Source organism: Gigantopelta aegis, chromosome 8 (genome assembly GCF_016097555.1).
Source record: "Gigantopelta aegis isolate Gae_Host chromosome 8, Gae_host_genome, whole genome shotgun sequence".
NCBI lineage: Eukaryota > Metazoa > Mollusca > Gastropoda > Neomphalida > Peltospiridae > Gigantopelta > Gigantopelta aegis.
The window spans coordinates 2,041,267-2,062,759 of NC_054706.1; the positions used below are offsets into that span (position 1 = coordinate 2,041,267).

The 21,493-nt window shown below is 33.8% G+C and overlaps 1 protein-coding gene across 1 annotated transcript; it reads left to right on the forward strand.

Moving 5' to 3' along the window:
• The first annotated feature begins 119 nt into the window (after positions 1–119).
• Positions 120–18,450, forward strand: LOC121379183 (peptidyl-tRNA hydrolase ICT1, mitochondrial-like). Its single transcript, XM_041507682.1, has 6 exons — positions 120–323; positions 6,184–6,223; positions 7,100–7,159; positions 9,108–9,190; positions 16,618–16,787; positions 17,286–18,450. The coding sequence occupies exons 1-6, from the start codon at positions 141–143 to the stop codon at positions 17,371–17,373; spliced, it is 624 nt and encodes a 207-aa protein (XP_041363616.1). The 5' UTR covers positions 120–140; the 3' UTR covers positions 17,374–18,450.
• Positions 18,451–21,493: the final 3,043 nt, after the last annotated feature.

Here is a 21,493-nt window from a genome sequence, read left to right on the forward strand (position 1 = left end):
TGTAGCCAGATAATACTGTTTAATTTAATGAAAACTATATTAAAGATTTATATTTAGTGTATTTAAATTTAAGATATATATTTAGCTAATAGTATCGTTTTCGAAAAACAAACCTCACTCAGCAGAAGAGTTCCAAAAACATGTTCTCACGTCGTTTGTGTAGTTTGTGTGCACGTTCGTGTCGTAGAGTATCTCTTGTAAAGACGATTCATTCTGGACAGTTGGCATTATGTTACAAAAGCCAATATAGTCTTGATAAACTATATCCAAGATGCGACGAAAGTGCTGTCGATAACACGGTGAAGGTTGGAGTCGGACTAAAGGTGCGTTGTAACAGTACAACTTTCAGGAACTATGGGCGATTGCCATTGGACATCTTTTCCATAAAACGTGACTGCAACTCTTTTTCCGAAAAGAGTTCGAAACGTTCCAGCATGTGAATGCTATCAGAAACCCCACATCTAAGCCTGAAATATATACTGTAGTACTACACTAATGAACAAGTCTTGCCCTCTTTCCCAATTCTAGGCCCCTCTACATCCATTTATTGGCGTGCCCAGTGATTCGACACACTGTGTTTTGTATAAGTATGCTTATGAAGTTGTCCTGTTGTCTGTGTGTTTTTTTACAAACGGGGCAAAATTTAGCTCAATTGGTTGAACGCTCACTTGAGGTGCCTGCATTGCAGGATCGAACCACCTCAGTGGATCTGTTCGTGTTTGGGTTCTTTTCTAGTTCCAACAAGTTCACCACAACTGGTCAAAGGTTGTGGTATGTGTTTTCTTGTCTGTGGGGGAAGTGTATATAAAAAATCATTTGCTACTAATGGAAAAATGTAGTGAGTTTCCTCAGGTGACTCAGTCAGACTATATGTCATAATTACCAAATTTATGTTTGACATGCAATAGGCGATGATTAATTAATCAGTGTGCTCTAGTGGTGTCGTTAAATAAAACAAACTTCTTTTTAGAAAATTCAAGCTCAGTTTGTTTTTTAATAGTTAATCCTGAGATGGAAATCCAGTACACTGGAGGCACTAAAGTCTGCACACCTAGGCAAAATCTATCTTTAAAAATATTTATTTTACCACCACAATACGATGGACCAATAAACGTGTTAAGTACTACTAAAAGTTAAAAATTAAATAATGCTTACAAACTCAAGTAATGTTTATTAGCAGGTTTTTTAGTTTAGTGTCACCTCCCTGTAATTACTGGCCTGCATGATGGCACATTAAAATAATCACTGTTGTCGCTAAGTATGTTCACAGAAACAACAAACAGGTAAGTAATGGATCCAACCTTTCTTAAGTTCTACAAACTTATAGACAACTTATAATTGGTAACACTTTCAGATGCATAAATTTGTAATCTTCAAACAAATAATTTTCTATATCAATTTTACATTTAAAAAATTTCAGCATTCTGAAATTGGAAACATCATTAAATATTTTTGAAGGAAGTTACAATTTATGTTGACCGGCGTCGTGGTTAGGCCATAGGTCTACAGGCTGGTAGGTAATGGGTTCGGATCCCAGTCGAGGCATGGGATTTTTAATCCAGATACCGTCTCCAAACCCTGAGTGAGTGCTCCGCAAGGCTCAATGGGTAGGTGTAAACCACTTGCACCTACCAGTGATCCATAACTGGTTCAACAAAGGCCATGGTTTGTGCTATCCTGCCTGTGGGAAGCGCAAATAAAAGATCCCTTGCTGCTAATCGGAAAGAGTAGCCCATGTAGTGGTGACAGCGGGTTTCCTCTCAAAATCTGTGTGGTCCTTAACCATATATCTGACGCCATATAACCGTAAATAAAATGTGTTGGGCGCGTCGTTAAATAAAACATTTCTTTCTTTCTTTCTTTGCAATTTATGTCAATGGAATATTAGCTGACTTCATTCAGATTTGAAAATAGTTACATGTATACAACTTATGGGATGCACTTTTCTCTTAATGTTAGCTTCACATCTATTAAAATACAGGTAATTATCACTAGAATTGTTTTATATACATAGACGGTATTAGACCTGTATGTTTTGATATACATAGACGGTATTAGACCTGTATGTTTTTATATACATAGACCGTATTAGACCTGTATGTTTTTATATACATAGACGGTATTAGACCTGTATGTTTTGATATACATAGACGGTATTAGACCTGTATGTTTTTATATACATAGACGGTATTAGACCTGTATGTTTTGATATACATAGACGGTATTAGACCTGTATGTTTTGATATACATAGACGGTATTAGACCTGTATGTTTTGATATACATAGACGGTATTAGACCTGTATGTTTTGATATACATAGACGGTATTAGACCTGTATGTTTTTATATACATAGACGGTATTAGACCTGTATGTTTTTATATACATAGACCTATATACATAGACGGTATTAGACCTGTATGTTTTTATATACATAGACGGTATTAGACCTGTATATACATAGTTTTGTTTTGATATACATAGACGGTATTATAGACCTGTATGTTTTTATATACATAGACAGTATTAGACCTGTAGTATTAGACCTGTTTTTTTATACATAGACAGTATTAGACCTGTATGTTTTTATATACATAGACAGTATTAGACCTGTATGTTTTTATATACATAGACAGTATTAGACCTGTATGTTTTTATATACATAGACAGTATTAGACCTGTATGTTTTTATATACATAGACAGTATTAGACCTGTATGTTTTTATATACATAGACGGTATTAGACCTGTATGTTTTTATATACATAGACAGTATTAGACCTGTATGTTTTTATATACATAGACGGTATTAGACCTGTATGTTTTGATATACATAGACCTGTATGTATTAGACCTGTATGTTTTGATATACATAGACGGTATTAGACCTGTATGTTTTGATATACATAGACGGTATTAGACCTGTATGTTTTGATATACATAGACGGTATTAGACCTGTATGTTTTGATATACATAGACGGTATTAGACCTGTATGTTTTGATATACATAGACGGTATTAGACCTGTATGTTTTGATATACATAGACGGTATTAGACCTGTATGTTTTGATATACATAGACGGTATTAGACCTGTATGTTTTGATATACATAGACGGTATTAGACCTGTATGTTTTTATATACATAGACGGTATTAGACCTGTATGTTTTGATATACATAGACGGTATTAGACCTGTATGTTTTGATATACATAGACGGTATTAGACCTGTATGTTTTGATATACATAGACGGTATTAGACCTGTATGTTTTGATATACATAGACGGTATTAGACCTGTATGTTTTTATATACATAGACGGTATTAGACCTGTATGTTTTGATATACATAGACGGTATTACATAGACCTGTATGTTTTTTTTATATACATAGACGGTATTAGACCTGTATGTTTTTATATACATAGACGGTATTAGACCTGTATGTTTTATACATAGACGGTATTAGATATACATAGACAGTATTAGACCTGTATGTTTTTATGTTTTTATATACATAGACAGTATTAGACCTGTATGTTTTTATATACATAGACCTGTATGTTTTTATATACATAGTATTAGACCTGTATGTTTTTATATACATAGACAGTATTAGACCTGTATGTTTTTATATACATAGACGGTATTAGACCTGTATGTTTTTATATACATAGACGGTATTAGACCTGTATGTTTTTATATACATAGACGGTATTAGACCTGTATGTTTTTATATACATAGACGGTATTAGACCTGTATGTTTTTATATACATAGACGGTATTAGACCTGTATGTTTTGATATACATAGACGGTATTAGACCTGTATGTTTTGATATACATAGACGGTATTAGACCTGTATGTTTTGATATACATAGACGGTATTAGACCTGTATGTTTTGATATACATAGACGGTATTAGACCTGTATGTTTTGATATACATAGACGGTATTAGACCTGTATGTTTTGATATACATAGACGGTATTAGACCTGTATGTTTTTATATACATAGACGGTATTAGACCTGTATGTTTTTATATACATAGACGGTATTAGACCTGTATGTTTTTATATACATAGACAGTATTAGACCTGTATGTTTTTATATACATAGACAGTATTAGACCTGTATGTTTTGATATACATAGACAGTATTAGACCTGTATGTTTTGATATACATAGACGGTATTAGACCTGTATGTTTTGATATACATAGACGGTATTAGACCTGTATGTTTTGATATACATAGACAGTATTAGACCTGTATGTTTTGATATACATAGACAGTATTAGACCTGTATGTTTTGATATACATAGACAGTATTAGACCTGTATGTTGTTTTGATATACATAGACGTATTAGACCTGTATGTTTTGATGACCTGGTATTAGACCTGTATGTTTTTTTGATATACATAGACGGTATTAGACCTGTATGTTTTGATATACATAGACGGTATTAGACCTGTATGTTTTTATATACATAGACGGTATTAGACCTGTATGTTTTTATATACATAGACGGTATTAGACCTGTATGTTTTGATATACATAGACTATTAGACCTGTATGTTTTATATATACATAGACACATATTAGACCTGTATGTTTTGATATACATAGACAGTATTAGACCTGTATGTTTTGATATACATAGACGGTATTAGACCTGTATGTTTTGATATACATAGACGGTATTAGACCTGTATGTTTTGATATACATAGACGGTATTAGACCTGTATGTTTTTATATACATAGACGGTATTAGACCTGTATGTTTTGATATACATAGACAGTATTAGACCTGTATGTTTTTATATACATAGACGGTATTAGACCTGTATGTTTTGATATACATAGACGGTATTAGACCTGTATGTTTTGATATACATAGACGGTACATATATACATATTAGACCTGTATGTTTTTATATACATAGACCCTGTATGTTTTGATATACATAGACAGTATTAGACCTGTATGTTTTTATATACATAGACATTAGACCTGTATGTTTTTATATACATAGACCTGTATGTTTTGATATACATAGACGGTATTAGACCTGTATGTTTTTATATACATAGACGGTATTAGACCTGTATGTTTTGATATACATAGACAGTATTAGACCTGTATGTTTTGATATACATAGACGGTATTAGACCTGTATGTTTTTATATATATAGACATAGACCTGTATTAGACCTGTATGTTTGTTTTTATATACATAGACCTGTATGTATTAGACCTGTATGTTTTGATATACATAGACGGTATTAGACCTGTATGTTTTGATATACATACATAGACCTGTATGTATTACATAGACGGTATTAGACCTGTATGTTTTTATATACATAGACGGTATTAGACCTGTATGTTTTTATATACATAGACAGTATTAGACCTGTATGTTTTTATATACATAGACAGTATTAGACCTGTATGTTTTTATATACATAGACAGTATTAGACCTGTATGTTTTTATATACATAGACAGTATTACCTGTATGTTTTTATATACATAGACTATTAGACCTGTATGTTTTTATACATAGACATTAGACCTGTATGTTTTTATATACATAGACAGTATTAGACCTGTATGTTTTATATATAGATATACATAGACCTGTATGTTTTTATATACATAGACCGTATTAGACCTGTATGTTTTTATATACATAGACGGTATTAGACCTGTATGTTTTTATATACATAGACGGTATTAGACCTGTATGTTTTTATATACATAGACAGTATTAGACCTGTATGTTTTTATATACATAGACGGTATTAGACCTGTATGTTTTTATATACATAGACGGTATTAGACCTGTATGTTTTTATATACATAGACGGTATTAGACCTGTATGTTTTTATATACATAGACAGTATTAGACCTGTATGTTTTTATATACATAGACAGTATTAGACCTGTATGTTTTTATATACATAGACGGTATTAGACCTGTATGTTTTTATATACATAGACGGTATTAGACCTGTATGTTTTTATATACATAGACGGTATTAGACCTGTATGTTTTTATATACATAGACAGTATTAGACCTGTATGTTTTTATATACATAGACAGTATTAGACCTGTATGTTTTTATATACATAGACAGTATTAGACCTGTATGTTTTTATGACTAAATGTATTTTACAGGATGAAGAAAAGGAGCCATTTTCTGGGATTATTCCAACTGGTAACTATAAATACGATTATATAATTTGATTTTAATTTGTTTTTCCTTTTAATGTACAACTTGAGGACTAGCACATTTTACTCATTCAGACTCAGACTGGAAAGAATTTACTTTTAGCCAGTTTAGAAATACACATGTATTTTTGAATATTTCTGTGAACATGATTGAAAAAAGTACGAATTATTTATAACAGTTTTATCAGCCAACAACATAATGTAGCCACTTTGAATAAAAATTTGCAATTAGCTAATTTGGCAATGGGCAGGGTGAACCTTGATTGTAATATTGGGACTACAGGACTTGAACTTAACGATGGCAGTTGCTGTTGTTGCCGTTGTTGCAGTATGAATTGCTGTTGATCAGGGCCTTAACTGATGGCAGTTTTTTGCCGATGGATGAAATTGATTGGAGTTGGTTCAAGAGATTACTTTTGTTTTTTATATTTGTTGCAAGAGTTACCGTTTTAAAATTGCCATAGACAGGCTCAAAATTGTTGTTGGTGAGTATTTTGCTAACAACAAAAATATTTCAAATTTGCGTTGATTATAAAGTATACGGTATTGTAGATTTAAGCCGTGCAGCTAGTAGTTCATGATGTTATTACAAAGTTAACCATTAAACCACTGTTTTATTAACTAATTACTAAATATTGTGGCCACTTTGTATAAAAATTAGACTGTGTGCAGAGTGAGTCCTGCCTGGTGATATCTGTAGCATTGTGTATAATCTAATCAACAATAATCACCCCACCCCCAATTTCCACCCTGAATACACTGCCCGTTTTTACGAGACAGGTTATCCAATGTACCCAATACACCAAAAGGACCCTAGTCAGTATGAACATTGCCAGTGTACACTTAATATTTGTATTTTCAGATCAGCTCGACATAAAGTACATCCGTGGGAGTGGCCCGGGAGGACAGAATGTAAACAAAGGTATCGATTGTAGTTACTAAGAGAAATGTGCCACTTTCTCTGTAATGTAAACAAAGGTATGGATTGTAATTAGGAGAAATGTGCCACTTTCTCTGTAATGTAAACAAGGTATTGATTGTAATTACTAAGAGAAATGTGCCACTTTCTCTGTAATGTAAACAAGGTATTGATTGTAATTACTAAGAGGAATGTGCCACTTTCTCTGTAATGTAAACAAGGTATGGATTGTAATTACTAAGAGGAATGTGCCACTTTCTCTGTAATGTAAACAAGGTATTGATTGTAATTACTAAGTGGAATGTGCCACTTTCTCTGTAATGTAAACAAGGTATGGATGGTAGTTACTAAGAGGAGTGTGCCACTTTCTCTGAAATGTAAACAAAGGTATGGAATGTAATTACTAAGAGGAATGTGCCACTTTCTCTGTAATGTAAACAAGGTATTGATTGTAATTACTAAGTGGAATATGCCACTTTCTCTGTAATGTAAACAAAGGTATGGATGGTAGTTACTAAGAGGAGTGTGCCACTTTCTCTGTAATGTAAACAAAGGTATGGAATGTAATTACTAAGAGGAATGTGCCACTTTTTCTGTAATGTAAACAAGGTATGGATGGTAGTTACTAAGAGAAATGTGCCACTTTCTCTGTAATGTAAACAAGGTATGGATGGTAGTTACTAAGAGAAATGTGCCACTTTCTCTGTAATGTAAACAAAGGTATTGATTGTAATTACTAAGAGGAATGTCCTACTTTCTCTGTAATGTAAACAAGGTATGGATGGTAATTACTAAGTGGAATGTGCCACTTTCTCTGTAATGTAAACAAAGGTATGGATGGTAGTTACTAAGAGGAATGTGCCACTTTCTCTGTAATGTAAACAAGGTATGGATGGTAGTTACTAAGAGGAATGTGCCACTTTCACTGTAATGTAAACAAAGGTATTGATGGTAGTTACTAAGAGGAATGTGCCACTTTCTCTAATGTAAACAAGGTATGGATGGTAGTTACTAAGAGAAATGTGCCACTTTCACTGTAATGTAAACAAGGTATGGATGGTAGTTACTAAGAGAAATGTGCCACTTTCACTGTAATGTAAACAAAGGTATTGATTGTAATTACTAAGAGGAATGTGCCACTTTCTCTGTAATGTAAACAAAGGTATGGATGGTAGTTACTAAGAGGAATGTGCCACTTTCTCTAATGTAAACAAGGTATGGATGGTAGTTACTAAGAGGAATGTGCCACTTTCTCTGTAATGTAAACAAAGGTATGGATGGTAGTTACTAAGAGGAATGTGCCACTTTCTCTGTAATGTAAACAAGGTATGGATGGTAGTTACTAAGAGGAATGTGCCACTTTCTCTGTAATGTAAACAAAGGTATGGATGGTAGTTACTAAGAGGAATGTGCCACTTTCTCTGTAATGTAAACAAGGTATGGATGGTAGTTACTAAGAGGAATGTGCCACTTTCTCTGTAATGTAAACAAAGGTATTGATTGTAATTCCACTGAATACCAGTCAACACTGGATAATAACTGGATGAATAATATGTACATAATTAATGAAACCTTTTTTTAATTTTAATTTTAATTTTTTGTTTTAATTTGACCATTTGACTCAGCATTTGCGTAAGTGTATGATTTCATATTCATCTCAATAGGTTAAGGAAATTGTTAAATTTTAATTTGCATTTCTATGTCATGGTATGCATCAGGGGCGTCAGAAGGAATTTGATATTGGGGAAGTGGAGGGGCTTTGGTGATGCAAGAATGATTATGTGAATGATGCCATTTGGTTCACTTTTAAGTGCTTCAATGACAATTTAATTTCTATATAATGTATAATTGTATATATTATATACTTGGTTTTTTTGCCAAATGTCATGAATGTCACAACCTGTGTGTATGTAGTAGTGTGTAATATATACCTGTATGTGTTATGTTTCAGTGAATACGAAGGTGGAAGTTCGATTCCATGTGGAGAGCGCTTCATGGATTCCTAAATGGATTAGAGAACGTGTCCTGGAAATGGTATAATTATCAAATACAACACAATATGTATAAAACTTGATTCTTGCTCATTTCCCGGTGGCATGCAGCCCAGTGGTAAAGTGTCATCTAATGCACTGTTCATCTAGGATCGATCCCTGTCGGTGGGCCAATTTGGCTATTTCTCATTTCAGCCAGTGCACCACAACAGTTATATCAAAGAACGTGGTATGTGCTGTCCTGCAAATAATGGAAAATATAGCTGGTTTCCTCTAACACTATGTGTCAAAAAGACCAAATGTTTGACATCCAATTAGCTGATGATAAATAAGTTTGACATCCAATTAGCTGATGATAAATAAGTCTGACATCCAATTAGCTGATTATAAATAAATCTGACATCTAAGTCTGACATCCAATTAGCTGATGATAAATAAGTCTGACATCCAATTAGCTCATGATAAATAAATCTGACATCCAATTAGCTGATGATAAATAAATCTGACATCCAATTAGCTGATGATAAATACGTTTGACATCCAATTAGCTGATGATAAATAAGTCTGACATCCAATTGACCCCTCCGTATGACGAGTTAACCACGCCCACTGACACGTGATGCAAGGTTAGACAAACTTTCAACAGTGGCTGCCAATTCGCATAGGTCGATAGCAAAATCAACCGATCTGCCGATTACGTTTTTGCCTTAATTTATTTACAAATATCGTTGTTTAAATAAAAAGCCGACAAGAGGAGACATTCAAGTATTTCACTACAGGGTACATTTACGATGATGACGTGATTTAAATCGACGAAACCATTTTTACTTCAGTAAATTTTATCGAAGCTCAAGAACCCGGAAGTGAACGTCGAATGCAACCAAAAGAACATTTAAAAGATTCTATGCTCGTTTTTCTTGTCAGAACTGATAAATTAAAATGTCTTGTTTGTTTCTTGGTTCTTCTTCTTTTTCATCTTAATTTTTGTTGTTGTTGTTGTTGTTCGACTTTTATATTAATGGAATCCCGATATGCCGAAGAACGAGAATAGAATGTGCGGCGACGACGTGGCGTCTTTATTTTTGGTCGGGTTGCGTTAAATGTTTTGTTTTAAAAAAAAAAAGGGAGGGACGTGAGCAGAAACATTTATGAAACCAAAGTCATACACGAAATTAAAAAACCCCACAAATAATTAAAATCACAACTGGGGTAGCCAGGGGGTGGGTTGGTGGGGACCACATCTTTGGCCCTCCAGTTATGTATACTGACATATTGGCCCGTCTCCGTTCTGACAAGACATATTAGGGCTGTTTACATTTGGGTGCCCCATCCCTTTTTTTTTTTATAAAATCAGGCTGTCCAGCACACCCTTTTGAAAAAGTTGGACACAATTAGGAATGAAAATATAGAAAATGTAGGACAAAAAGTAGGAAAATGTAGAACATAAGTAGGACTGAAACAGTACGTAGTGACATTATTCATGCTCAAAACACCTTTTTATGTGGTGCTTAGTTTGTACATGTATTTTGTGTTCTATCAAAAATAATGTGTATCTTATGTAACGGTCACGTTATAGTTATTTCAAATTACTGTACACTATATTAATCAATATACATATTTACATGGCATAGGAATGCTGATTCACAGTAAAACGGAGTTAACATGATTAATTTAAGTTTTCCATAATGTATTATAGATTCTGAAGTCATACACACACATTGTACATTATAATCATATTAATCGTTGGAAAATATGTTGGCTTTGAGGGTGTAATTTTAATATGTTGAGATTATATGGTGCCACAAATTGGGAGATATATCTTGCTGCCAAGAAAAATTAAAATAATTCCCATAACTGATGACTTTTATAATAACACAAGGAATATGCACACTTTAACAGCAATTCGTGGCATTTTCAAACAAAAAAGTACGAAAAACTAAGTATTCTGAAGAAAAAGTAGGAAAAATGGGACAAAGACCAAAAAGTCAGAAAAAGTAGGATAGCTGGACAGTCTGTAAAATATTTGCCAATTAAGCCAGTACAACAGTGTTTAAATAAATTATAAACTCATATGTTGTGGCAACAACTGTTGGGAATCAAACTTGAAGCTTCTGCCCCCCATCCCCCCCCCCATCTCACACAACCCGCCCATTAGTTATCCTACTGTCACACAAAATGTACTCACAAAGATTTATCTGTTCTAGAGGCATAGGCAGATAAAAAATAGTAATAAATATTATAAGACAACCCATGCCTACAGAACAATAATAATACAAAATAAAAATTAAATTTAAAAAAATGTATATATATATATATATATATAACATAAAACTAAACCACAGATTGCATTTCGCACAATTTGTTTAATATTTATTATGAGAATATTTCCTAACATTTTCTTTTTTCTCAAAGAGAGGGTCTTTGCATATTAATCCCCATGCAATCTGGTACAGGTAATTATATTTATTCAAAAATGTATCTTTCTGTAGCATCCATTTCCAAATCATTATCCTCGAAACTTGTACAGTCAACTGAGCAATTAAGGATTACCATTTGATGGGTGGTGTCAAACTGAATCCCAAGTCTTGGAAGTCTGAATTACTCCTTAGCAGCAATATGTCAAAAAAAGAAAGAAGAAAAAAAATTGTATTAAATGAAATTGTTGAAAGTGTTTCATTTTCAGCAGCAATTTCACCCCCTGCCCCAGTTTTTCTTTCACATATCAGTTGAAACTGTTCTATTATTTCTATTATTCTGTTCTCAATATCAAGATGCAATGTAATTTGTTTAATAGTTTGTCTTCAGAATCTCATTTTCGACATCTAATCAATAACTCCACATCCATTGATCCAGTTGCTGAAACATATAAAAACAAAACATGTTAAGTATTTCACATCCATTTGAAGAAGTACATTAGTCTGTAACTTAATTACATATCGTTGTATTAATTTAAAGTTTAATTTAATTTTAGGAAAAAAAATTTTTTAACAGGAAACAAAATCAATGTGACTAAACAAAGTATAAAATTAAAAAGTATAGCAGTAAATTAAGAAAAGTAGTGAACAATGTATTTAACTTTGATGATGTTATTTGATTTTTATTAGAAAGTTGTACAAAGCTACATATAAGATGACATGTGGAAGAAGAAAAATTTGGGGTATAAAATAATGATGAAAAACAAAACTACTGTCTCCAAAAGAAAATCATATTTAGGGTAGGTAATAAAAACAAAATAGATGTAAGTGTCTCATCTAGGTGGTTATGGGTTTGAAATGTTTTGAAATTAGGGTTAGGACATTACATTTCAAGCACATGACCATTTATAAACAGCAGTTCTTTTACTATCATTTATCTAAACATTAAAAAATATATCTATTAATTTCCAAGATTTTAGGGTATATAAGTTTAACCTCAGTAGCCTTTGGCAGAAACCATTAAGTTGAAAATTCTAAGAATAACAATAAAGGAATAATAAAATGTCTTACCAGTATTTATTATAAATTACCCAAGATTGGTAATTGATCTGCTGTTAGGTGAGGAATTGTTTTAATATATATTATGGTAAAATTGGGTTGTTTTAATTGAGGGGTCAAACATTTTGTACTTTTGACATGTATAGTCTAGAGTGCAAACCTGCTACATTAGTAGCCAGGTATCTTTTATATATATATACACCACCCAACAGACAGGATAGCACATACCACAGCCTTTGATATACTAGTCGTGAAGCTTAAATCGAATCAAACCGAGAAACCGTAACCGGCAGATCTGTTCCGATTACAAAAAAGTCACAATTATTTTATTTTATTTTTGCTTCAAAACATTTCACAGTCCCTACATAAAATTTGCCTAATTTATAACTTTCCAGACAATACTTCCTTTTCCCCCTAAAGCTCACAACCATATAGGTTACTCCCTCACTCCCCCCCCCCCCCCACACACACACAAAAGCACATATACTGCAAACAAAAAGAAAAGAAAAAAAAGCTAAAACTTCCAAACGTTCCAGCATGCTTGTTAATACTATCACTAACCCTAAACGTAACTTAAGCCTAAATTAACTGAATGCTGAAATGATCGGAAGTCTTGCCAAAACTTTTATTTTGGCCATTCGTCTGACTCTGCAGTTTAACGACGGATTCTTAACGACAATATATGCATCGAAGACTGATTAAATGAGTCAGTAAATACCATTACATTGGAGGGAAAGTGATTCTTAAACTCTTACCTTCGTAGAATTTATATATCAGTTGAATTTTGATGGATTTCGGCAAAACTTCACTTTCAATACCATGTGACGGTTTCGCAGGAAAACACCGATTTTACGTCAATCGTAGGCTCCGCATAGTTGCATCGCTGTTAACACTTGTCAGCAGAAGTATATGTTTACTATGATTATAATTCAGTAGGAGGAGACAATTATTTTAACTAATTTTAATGCTAACTATACAAAAACGTTACACATCGAAAACAATTATGTTGTCTAACCTAATGGCCAAATTTGGGCCCACGGTTTTTGAACCGCGAAACATGATTGGTCCAGCGTGGTTGTCAATCACGCCGTACGGAGGTGTCAATTAGCTGATGATAAATAAGTCTGACATCCAATTAGCTGATGATAAATAAGTCTGACATCCAATTAGCTGATGATAAATATGTATGACATCCAATTAGCTGATGATAAATATGTTTGACATCCAATTAGCTGATGATAAATAAGTCTGACATCCAATTAGCTGATGATAAATATGTTTGACATCCAATTAGCTGATGATAAATAAGTCTGACATCCAATTAGCTGATGATAAATAAGTCTGACATCCAATTAGCTGATGATAAATAAATTCAACATCCAATTAGCTGATGATAAATAAATTCAACATCCAATTAGCTGATGATAAATAAATTCAACATCCAATTAGCTGATGATAAATAAGTCTGACATCCAATTAGCTGATAATAAATAAGTCTGACATCCAATTAGCTGATGATAAATAAGTCAGTGTTGCCATTAACAAAACAAACTAACTTTCTTGCTTATTTTCAGATTTTTTTGTGACATCACAAGTGCCAGTATTTTATCCTTTTATCTGAAAGTGTTATAAAATATATCAAATTTGTCTTAAAATGCCATTTCATTCAGAAACATTAAACTACGTCAGGGGAATAAAATAACAATATGCATTGAGATTAAAAACTAACATGAAATGTTTTAAAGATTTGGCTGTCTGTTGACAATCATTATCATTTTACCTTCTTGACTTCTTTTAAAGTATCATTTCCACAGTGATGTTATTTATATGTTATTTTTAAATGTTCTTGTACAAACTCACTCACTCCTGAAATGGTCAAGTCATGTTATAGCAAAGCCAATTCTTTATAATTACAACCTTCCCACCGTTATGCAATTTATTTTACCCTGATTTGGCGGCATCACTAAAAAAGTAAATGTTACCTATTGATAAACCTCAAAAAATGATGTCAGTATGTTAAATGGGTAGTCATTATGTAAAACAGGTTATGGAAAAGGATGTTACAGACTGATTTATGTGATTTAACTAAAGAAGTCTTGTTTGTAATCATAATTTTTTTGTTATGTTATAAAGAGTGATCTTATTTGTGATATATACCCTTGTTTTGGGGTTTTTTTTTTTTTTTGCTTTTCATGTAGGTTGGAGTGTGTTTTGTGTGATTGGAGGGTCATGATTTGTAAAAGACAAGTGTTATAATGTAGTCACTGTTTCTTAAAGACTGGCTAAATACTAAATTAGTCAGTTGAGTGGTTGCTTGAGGTGCTTGCGTCACAGGATCGAACCACCTCGGTGGATCCATTTTTTCTCGTTACAACCAGTGCATCACAACTGGACAAAGGCTGTGGTATGTGCTTTCCTGTCTGTGGGAAAGTGCATATAAACGATCCCTTGCTGCTTTAGGAAAAATGTAGCAGACTTCCTCATATTATGTTTAACATCCAGTAGCCGATGATTAATAAATCAATGTGCTCAAGTGGTGTCGTTAAAAGAAAACAAACGTTTAATTTAGCTCTACTGGTCTCACCAGTAGATCTAACAGCATTGTGTGGACTCCCATGTCCAGGTGACATTTTATCTATAAATAACAATTTAAATATTGACCATAGCGTTACATACTTCTAATAATATCGGGCGAGACTGTTTATATAGCGTTATTTGAGAGCATACAAATTCTAATAATATCGGGCGAGACTGTTTATGCAATAGGCAAACTTGTTATTTGAGAGCATACAAATTCTAATAATATCGGGCGAGACTGTTTATGCAATAGGCAAACTTGTTGATTTGTTTCAACATTGAAAAAACCCGGAATGGAAGTGCAGTAATAAACTCTGGATTGTATACTAGTATATACAGATTTTATGGCTATACCATCACAGGTTTTTTTTTGTCTTGACACTAATTTTATATAAAATTTTATATTGAAATTACAGGGCTAAAAATTTGCGCAAATCGCCGAATCTGATTCGCGCCAGGATTCGCGCAAGCATAAAAAATCCGAATCTATTTGTATTCGTGTGAAATATAAAAAAAAATTCATTAAATTGAATAATCAGTGAGTAAAAATTTGTTTATAATAAAATAAAAAATAGTCTGGTTATCAAGCTTCAGTTTAAACTGGCTTCAAACACGTAGCATGCATTCGAATCCATGCATGTTTGAAATATAGCGGTTTATCGAGACTAGTCTGGCCTGTAGCCAAGCGGTGGTTAGCCCATTTCTATGAACCAAATTGTCAACAAAGAGAACCGAAAGGAAAATATTTGTTCAGTTCTTACATAATAGCAATAGACAGTAATTAAGTGTTCCAAAAATTAGTAATACATCAGACATTTCTATGTTAGTTCGCTGATATTATGTTCCAAACCTTGAATCACCTGCTCTTTTTAATCAATACATCTTTTTTGTCGGTTGTGGAAATGTGTTTCTGTAATATCCATACAAACATTGAACCAATGCGTAAGATACATCGGCAAAAGTATCCCATGAATAAACAATCTTTGAAAAGTAATGGGTTGCGTTCAGCCAGATCGAGCGGAAAAACGTCCACCCGACTGGTTTATGCCGTTCACGGTAAACCAAATGGCCACATATACAGTTAGTAGCATATGACACAGAATTCTATAAACTAACTGTTGATGAAGTTCAGAATCGGAGGATTCCCGTGGACTCCTTCAATGGGAATCCACATGGATTCTCGTGAAAAAAGCCAAATTTTTAACACTGAATTAGTTTCCGGCATACTTTGTAATCCACCCGAATCATTTCGTATACCCTCGGTATAATCACAAAGGTTTTCAAATTCTTTTTAAATCGCTGGCATGACTTTGCAAGTAAGGTTTTGATTGGTCGAATGAAAGGTCAACTGGACATTAGCTCCAACGGGCTGCTGTTAGATTGGCTCTGATATAGGTATGAAATGTTGTTTATGTTGTAGGAGCCAGGTAGAATCAACAAGGAGGGGTATTTGATTTTGACCTCGGAGAAGACAAGGAAACAGTTTCTGAACCAGGCGGACTGTATGGACAAACTTCGTGTGATCCTGTTTGCTGCCAGCACTCTACCCAAACAACTCACAGACGAGGAAATTGCACTGAGGGATAAAAGGTGAGACCTGCAATATTGTAAATAACAATATAATATTCAGAAATAGTACCGAGAGTTTAAAGGCAAGACCTGCAATATTGTAAATAACAATATAATATTCAGAAATAGTACCGAGAGTTTAAAGGCAAGACCTGCAATATTGTAAATAACAATATAATATTCAGAAATAGTACCGAGAGTTTAAAGGCAAGACCTGCAATATTGTAAATAGCTATGTAATATTCAGAAATAGCACTGAGATATGAAAGATGACACTTGGAATATATTTATTGTAAATAAAAATGTAATATTCATAGCTTTTGTTCATAGCTTTATCATGTACTATTACAGATTCAGTTTTTAACTTTCATGGCGATTTTCCCAATTTTCACCAAGTTATGGCCCTTGAATTTAGGAGATACAAAAAATTGTTGGGCCCAGTAGGGGACATGTATTGCTTTAGCAGTATTCTCAGAATGCTTATTATACCCTTTTTCATTTTGCCTGTTTTCATTTCAGGATGGCAGCAGCTAAGAAGGCTGTGTTGAGAATAAAGAGAAATCATTCACTAAAGAAGGAGTCTCGGCAGTCTCCGTCATTCGGATAAATCTGATGAACACATCAACATTTGTCTTGTTACTCTTAGAAATATATATATATACATATACTCTTTTCTCTACCCTAACCAACTCGTAAAAACTGTCCACACTCAGTTTTAAGATTTGGATTTTCATTTGTCAATTTGGATTTCTGCTTCTTTCTTTATTTCTTTTAAACAAATATAACACTACTAAATATAATAAATAGCTTACCTACCAACCAACCTCATTTGAGGGGAAATATTGGTACAATGACAACTTGGTTTCCAGCAAACTAGTTCTGTTGAAGTGACAGACACTAATTTTTAAACACTAAGTCATATTTTTCACTATTAGAGCCGTTTTTGATAACTGAAGTCAAACATTACTTATATTTTATTGTTTAGATTATTCATTTCCATACAACTGAAGTGTTTCTGGTCATCTTTCCCTAATTTCAGCCAGCGAATGTTTCACTAACGTTCGCAAACTATTTGTTTGGTTCCTGACGTTGCCATTTGGTTTAATGTGAAGCTCATAAACCAGTTCAGCGGATGTTTTTTGCTCCATCTGACTGAAGACGGCCCTGGTGTATCTAATAACACAAAATGCATTTTTTCATATTTTTAAAAATGCATGTGCGTCTGAGAATTAATGCTTATGGAGTTGAATTTTAGTCTTGTTTTTAATGGTGTTTCACGGTTTTAATGTCACAAACTCTTGTTTCATTCTGTTCTAACGTTATCCAATTGTGTTACAGGTTTGTAGATCAACTAAACTTAGTGTCTATTTTTACGGGTTGAAACTAGGCTCTGTGACTTTAAAGATCATCTTAGAAAGACTGTTAAAGACTGGTTGGAAGAAGTTTCACATATATTACAGCTTTTCATACAATATAGAATTGCCTGGATCTAGAATAGCACAATGTTTGTAGAAATCATTAACAAATCAACACTAACACTTGTCTCATATTTAGTGATGCATGTTGCCCATTTTGTGGAGACGTCAATTTAAAAGGTAAACTATGCGGTATGATCAGCTAAGCTGTTTAAGGACTTGTTGAAAGAATGTAGCTTAAGGAAATAAACGTGTTATTTATACGTGAATATGATTTTGTCTTGTTTGATGTTGGTTATGTCTTTAAAATGGCATTCTCTGAAGCTGTATCCCATCAACATATTGTTAGTATTCAACCTTCTGAGGTTGTCGTTTCATTCACTTAAACACATTTCATAAATCCATATTCATATATTGTTCATAACTGAAAATTCTACATTGTAAAACATTGTGCCGAATTTACAAAGTCATGTCTACACCCATGTAACTACATACATTTACAATGCTTAAACACCTGCGTTTAAAGCGGCAGTATCCAGAATATTTTTATTTAAGCATATGGAACAGAAAATCCAATTACGTTTGGTGCATATATGACGCCGCACTCCGCATTGGTTTCACTACGCTGGCTTATCCAGGTCAAAAACAAAGCCAGTATTTCAAAAGTGGGACACTTTTGACGGGCTCCTACTAATCTCGGTTTTCATTGGTTTTTAAATCTATAAATGAAGAAATAAAGAACGAAAGAAAAGAACAAACAAGTAAATAAATAATTAAATTGATATCTGCATACATATACATGTGCACAAGTTGCTCATTGCATTTAATTGTTTGGTATCATTAGAAGCTCCGCGTTTCGTAGAACATCTATTAAAATCAGCTTTCGGGAATTTTTATCAGACGTATTAATATTATCAAAGTAATTAAAATTAGCTCCACTATTACATGTGGATCTAACAGCAGCCAGTTGGAGCTCATGTCCACCAATCAAAACCTTACTTGCAGAATCATGCCAGTGATTCAAAAATAAATTGAAAACATTCCGAATTATCTATATTTTAAGCTATTTTAAAGGAAAATAAACTAAGGTTTATCGTGATAGACTACTTTCAACTGGTGTGTTTTTTTGTTTTGTTAATTAGTTGCGTTATTTGTGGTTGTGTTTGTGACAGGGTGAGGATGACTGCGTAACGCTCTAGGAGTAGAGGAAGACGGTACTGTGTTCGATTTACGTAACGTTTTTCAAGACTATATGTTATTTTTATTCATTACTCAGACCTAAAAAGGTGTTTTTTGGAAATGCGCGGTCAGTCTAGGATCGATCCCCATCGGCGGGTATCTAAAAGACCATGGTATGTGATATCCTGTCTGTGGGATGGCACATATAAACGATCCCTTGCTAAAAAAAAAAAAGGTAGCGGGTTTCCAAGGCGCGTGTGCAGGGATTTCAGCGGGGTTGGGGATTGTAGACTGTGTTGAGCGAAGATTATATGGGACCATGCTCCCCCAGAAAATACATTTCAAATTTTTTTTAAGCTTGGGCAAGTAAGGGTTTCGACCTCCAATACCCTCCCCTGCACGGTTATGGCCCGCGAAGTCGACAACTTGTATAAATGATCTTAAAATTGTGTCTACTTAGCGGGACAAACTGAAATGTACCAGTGATGATCTGTCGATTTCCCGGTACTCATTAATTGCCGTTTTACCCTGGTTGACGGTGTACGCAGTCAAAAGGTAACAACGAGATGATGCTGTACCGCAGCTATTATTACTACTACTACTACTACTACTATTACTAAAATTCAATTTCAGTTCAATTTATTTATTTGCCAAAGTCAGCATGACTATAAACACAAAACGGACAAGAATACAGTTATAAAACAGAAACAGTTGTGTAATAGGTTACAGAATACAAATACAGGGAATAAAACCCGTAAGAATTAGGATAATAAAAATATAAACATATAGTTGTTATATATATGTAGTTACAAATTAAATTACATATTTATCAAGATTCCTTAAAGTTTTTATATTTTTTGAAGACAAAAGATTGATTATGTTCAAAGTAGATTGTCTTGTATACAAATATTTCTTTAAATATGATACTCTAATATTATAAAATAAACATTTTGATACAAAATGGAATTCATCTTCAACGCTTCCACTGTCACACACACACACACACACACACACCCAATGGGTCCACTAAGGAGGTTCGATCCTATGTGTCAAGTATCCCACGCGAACGCTCTACCGATCGAGCTTAATCCCGCACCTACTAGTTCGAATTCATATCGCTGGTTACGTTGTGGGTATTACAGTACTAATAAATAAATTAATTAATTAATTAAATATATTGGCGTCACACATACTGAGTGTAGTGGAAGAAACAGCCTCTCAGTTGTGTAGTGGGAAATACAGTTTGAACAGCGTTATGGGCCGATCTTTCGAAATCCATCTGAAAGGTCCTCGGATTTAAATGGAAACCCAGATCATGGCAAGCCTCTTGAAGGTATTGAAACATATGACCTTGGGACTCGGGCATGTATGGTGCACAACTGATCGAACAGTTTGGGTGCTGAAGAAGAGGTTCCATCTGATAATACAACATCAGCGTCACACAACAGTTCTTGTCAGTTGTGAAGATCAGTATTAGGTCTCCTCCTTCAACTCGGTGTAGAAAAGGATCTCCTCCCTCGGTGCGGGTCCACTCTCTTTCTAAATTGATATCCTGTCTTGTTTGGGGTAGTCGGGGTAGGGTTTTGTGTCGCTGTCGGTATAGTATCGTCTTGATGGCACTAAAATGTGGAATCTCGGCTAACAATCCGTCGGGAACAACGTCGTGGTTCTTCCTGAGATTGGAAATCTCATCGGCGTAAATCTTAAGAATTGGCGTGGTTTTCATTTTAGCTCGGTCCATGAGATTCGCCTTGAACGCATCAACGTGCTACCGTCGCGTGGTTGTGCTGTATCTGGTCTTCCATCTGGAGCATGTTGTCCACAGTCACAACGTAGGCTCTGCATTGCGACGTAGTACACCTCCAGTAAATTTTCTCTCCACGCTTTCTATTTACGCGAAATTTGTGCTGGTTCTAATACAAATGTCGTCCGCCTCTTAACGTGTCGATAAAAGTCACTCTAACTTGTGCAGCTGCCATAATGTTAAATGTGAAATAGTTTTCCATTTTGATATAAAACTTTATATAGATTAAACCGGGAAAAACCCCAATGCACAAGCGCCTGCTCAATATAAGAGAAAGATAAATTTACTACCCAAAACAGTAATCCTTTAAATTGGTAGAGCATAATACG

Coding starts and splice junctions, on each gene's coding strand:
- LOC121379183 (XM_041507682.1), top strand. CDS start 141: ATGTTCTCACGTCGTTTGTGTAGTTTGTGTGCACGTTCGTGTCGTAGA. Junction 7,160..9,107: donor AGGACAGAATGTAAACAAAG/GTATCGATTGTA, acceptor GTTATGTTTCAG/TGAATACGAAGGTGGAAGTT. Junction 9,191..16,617: donor GAGAACGTGTCCTGGAAATG/GTATAATTATCA, acceptor TTTATGTTGTAG/GAGCCAGGTAGAATCAACAA.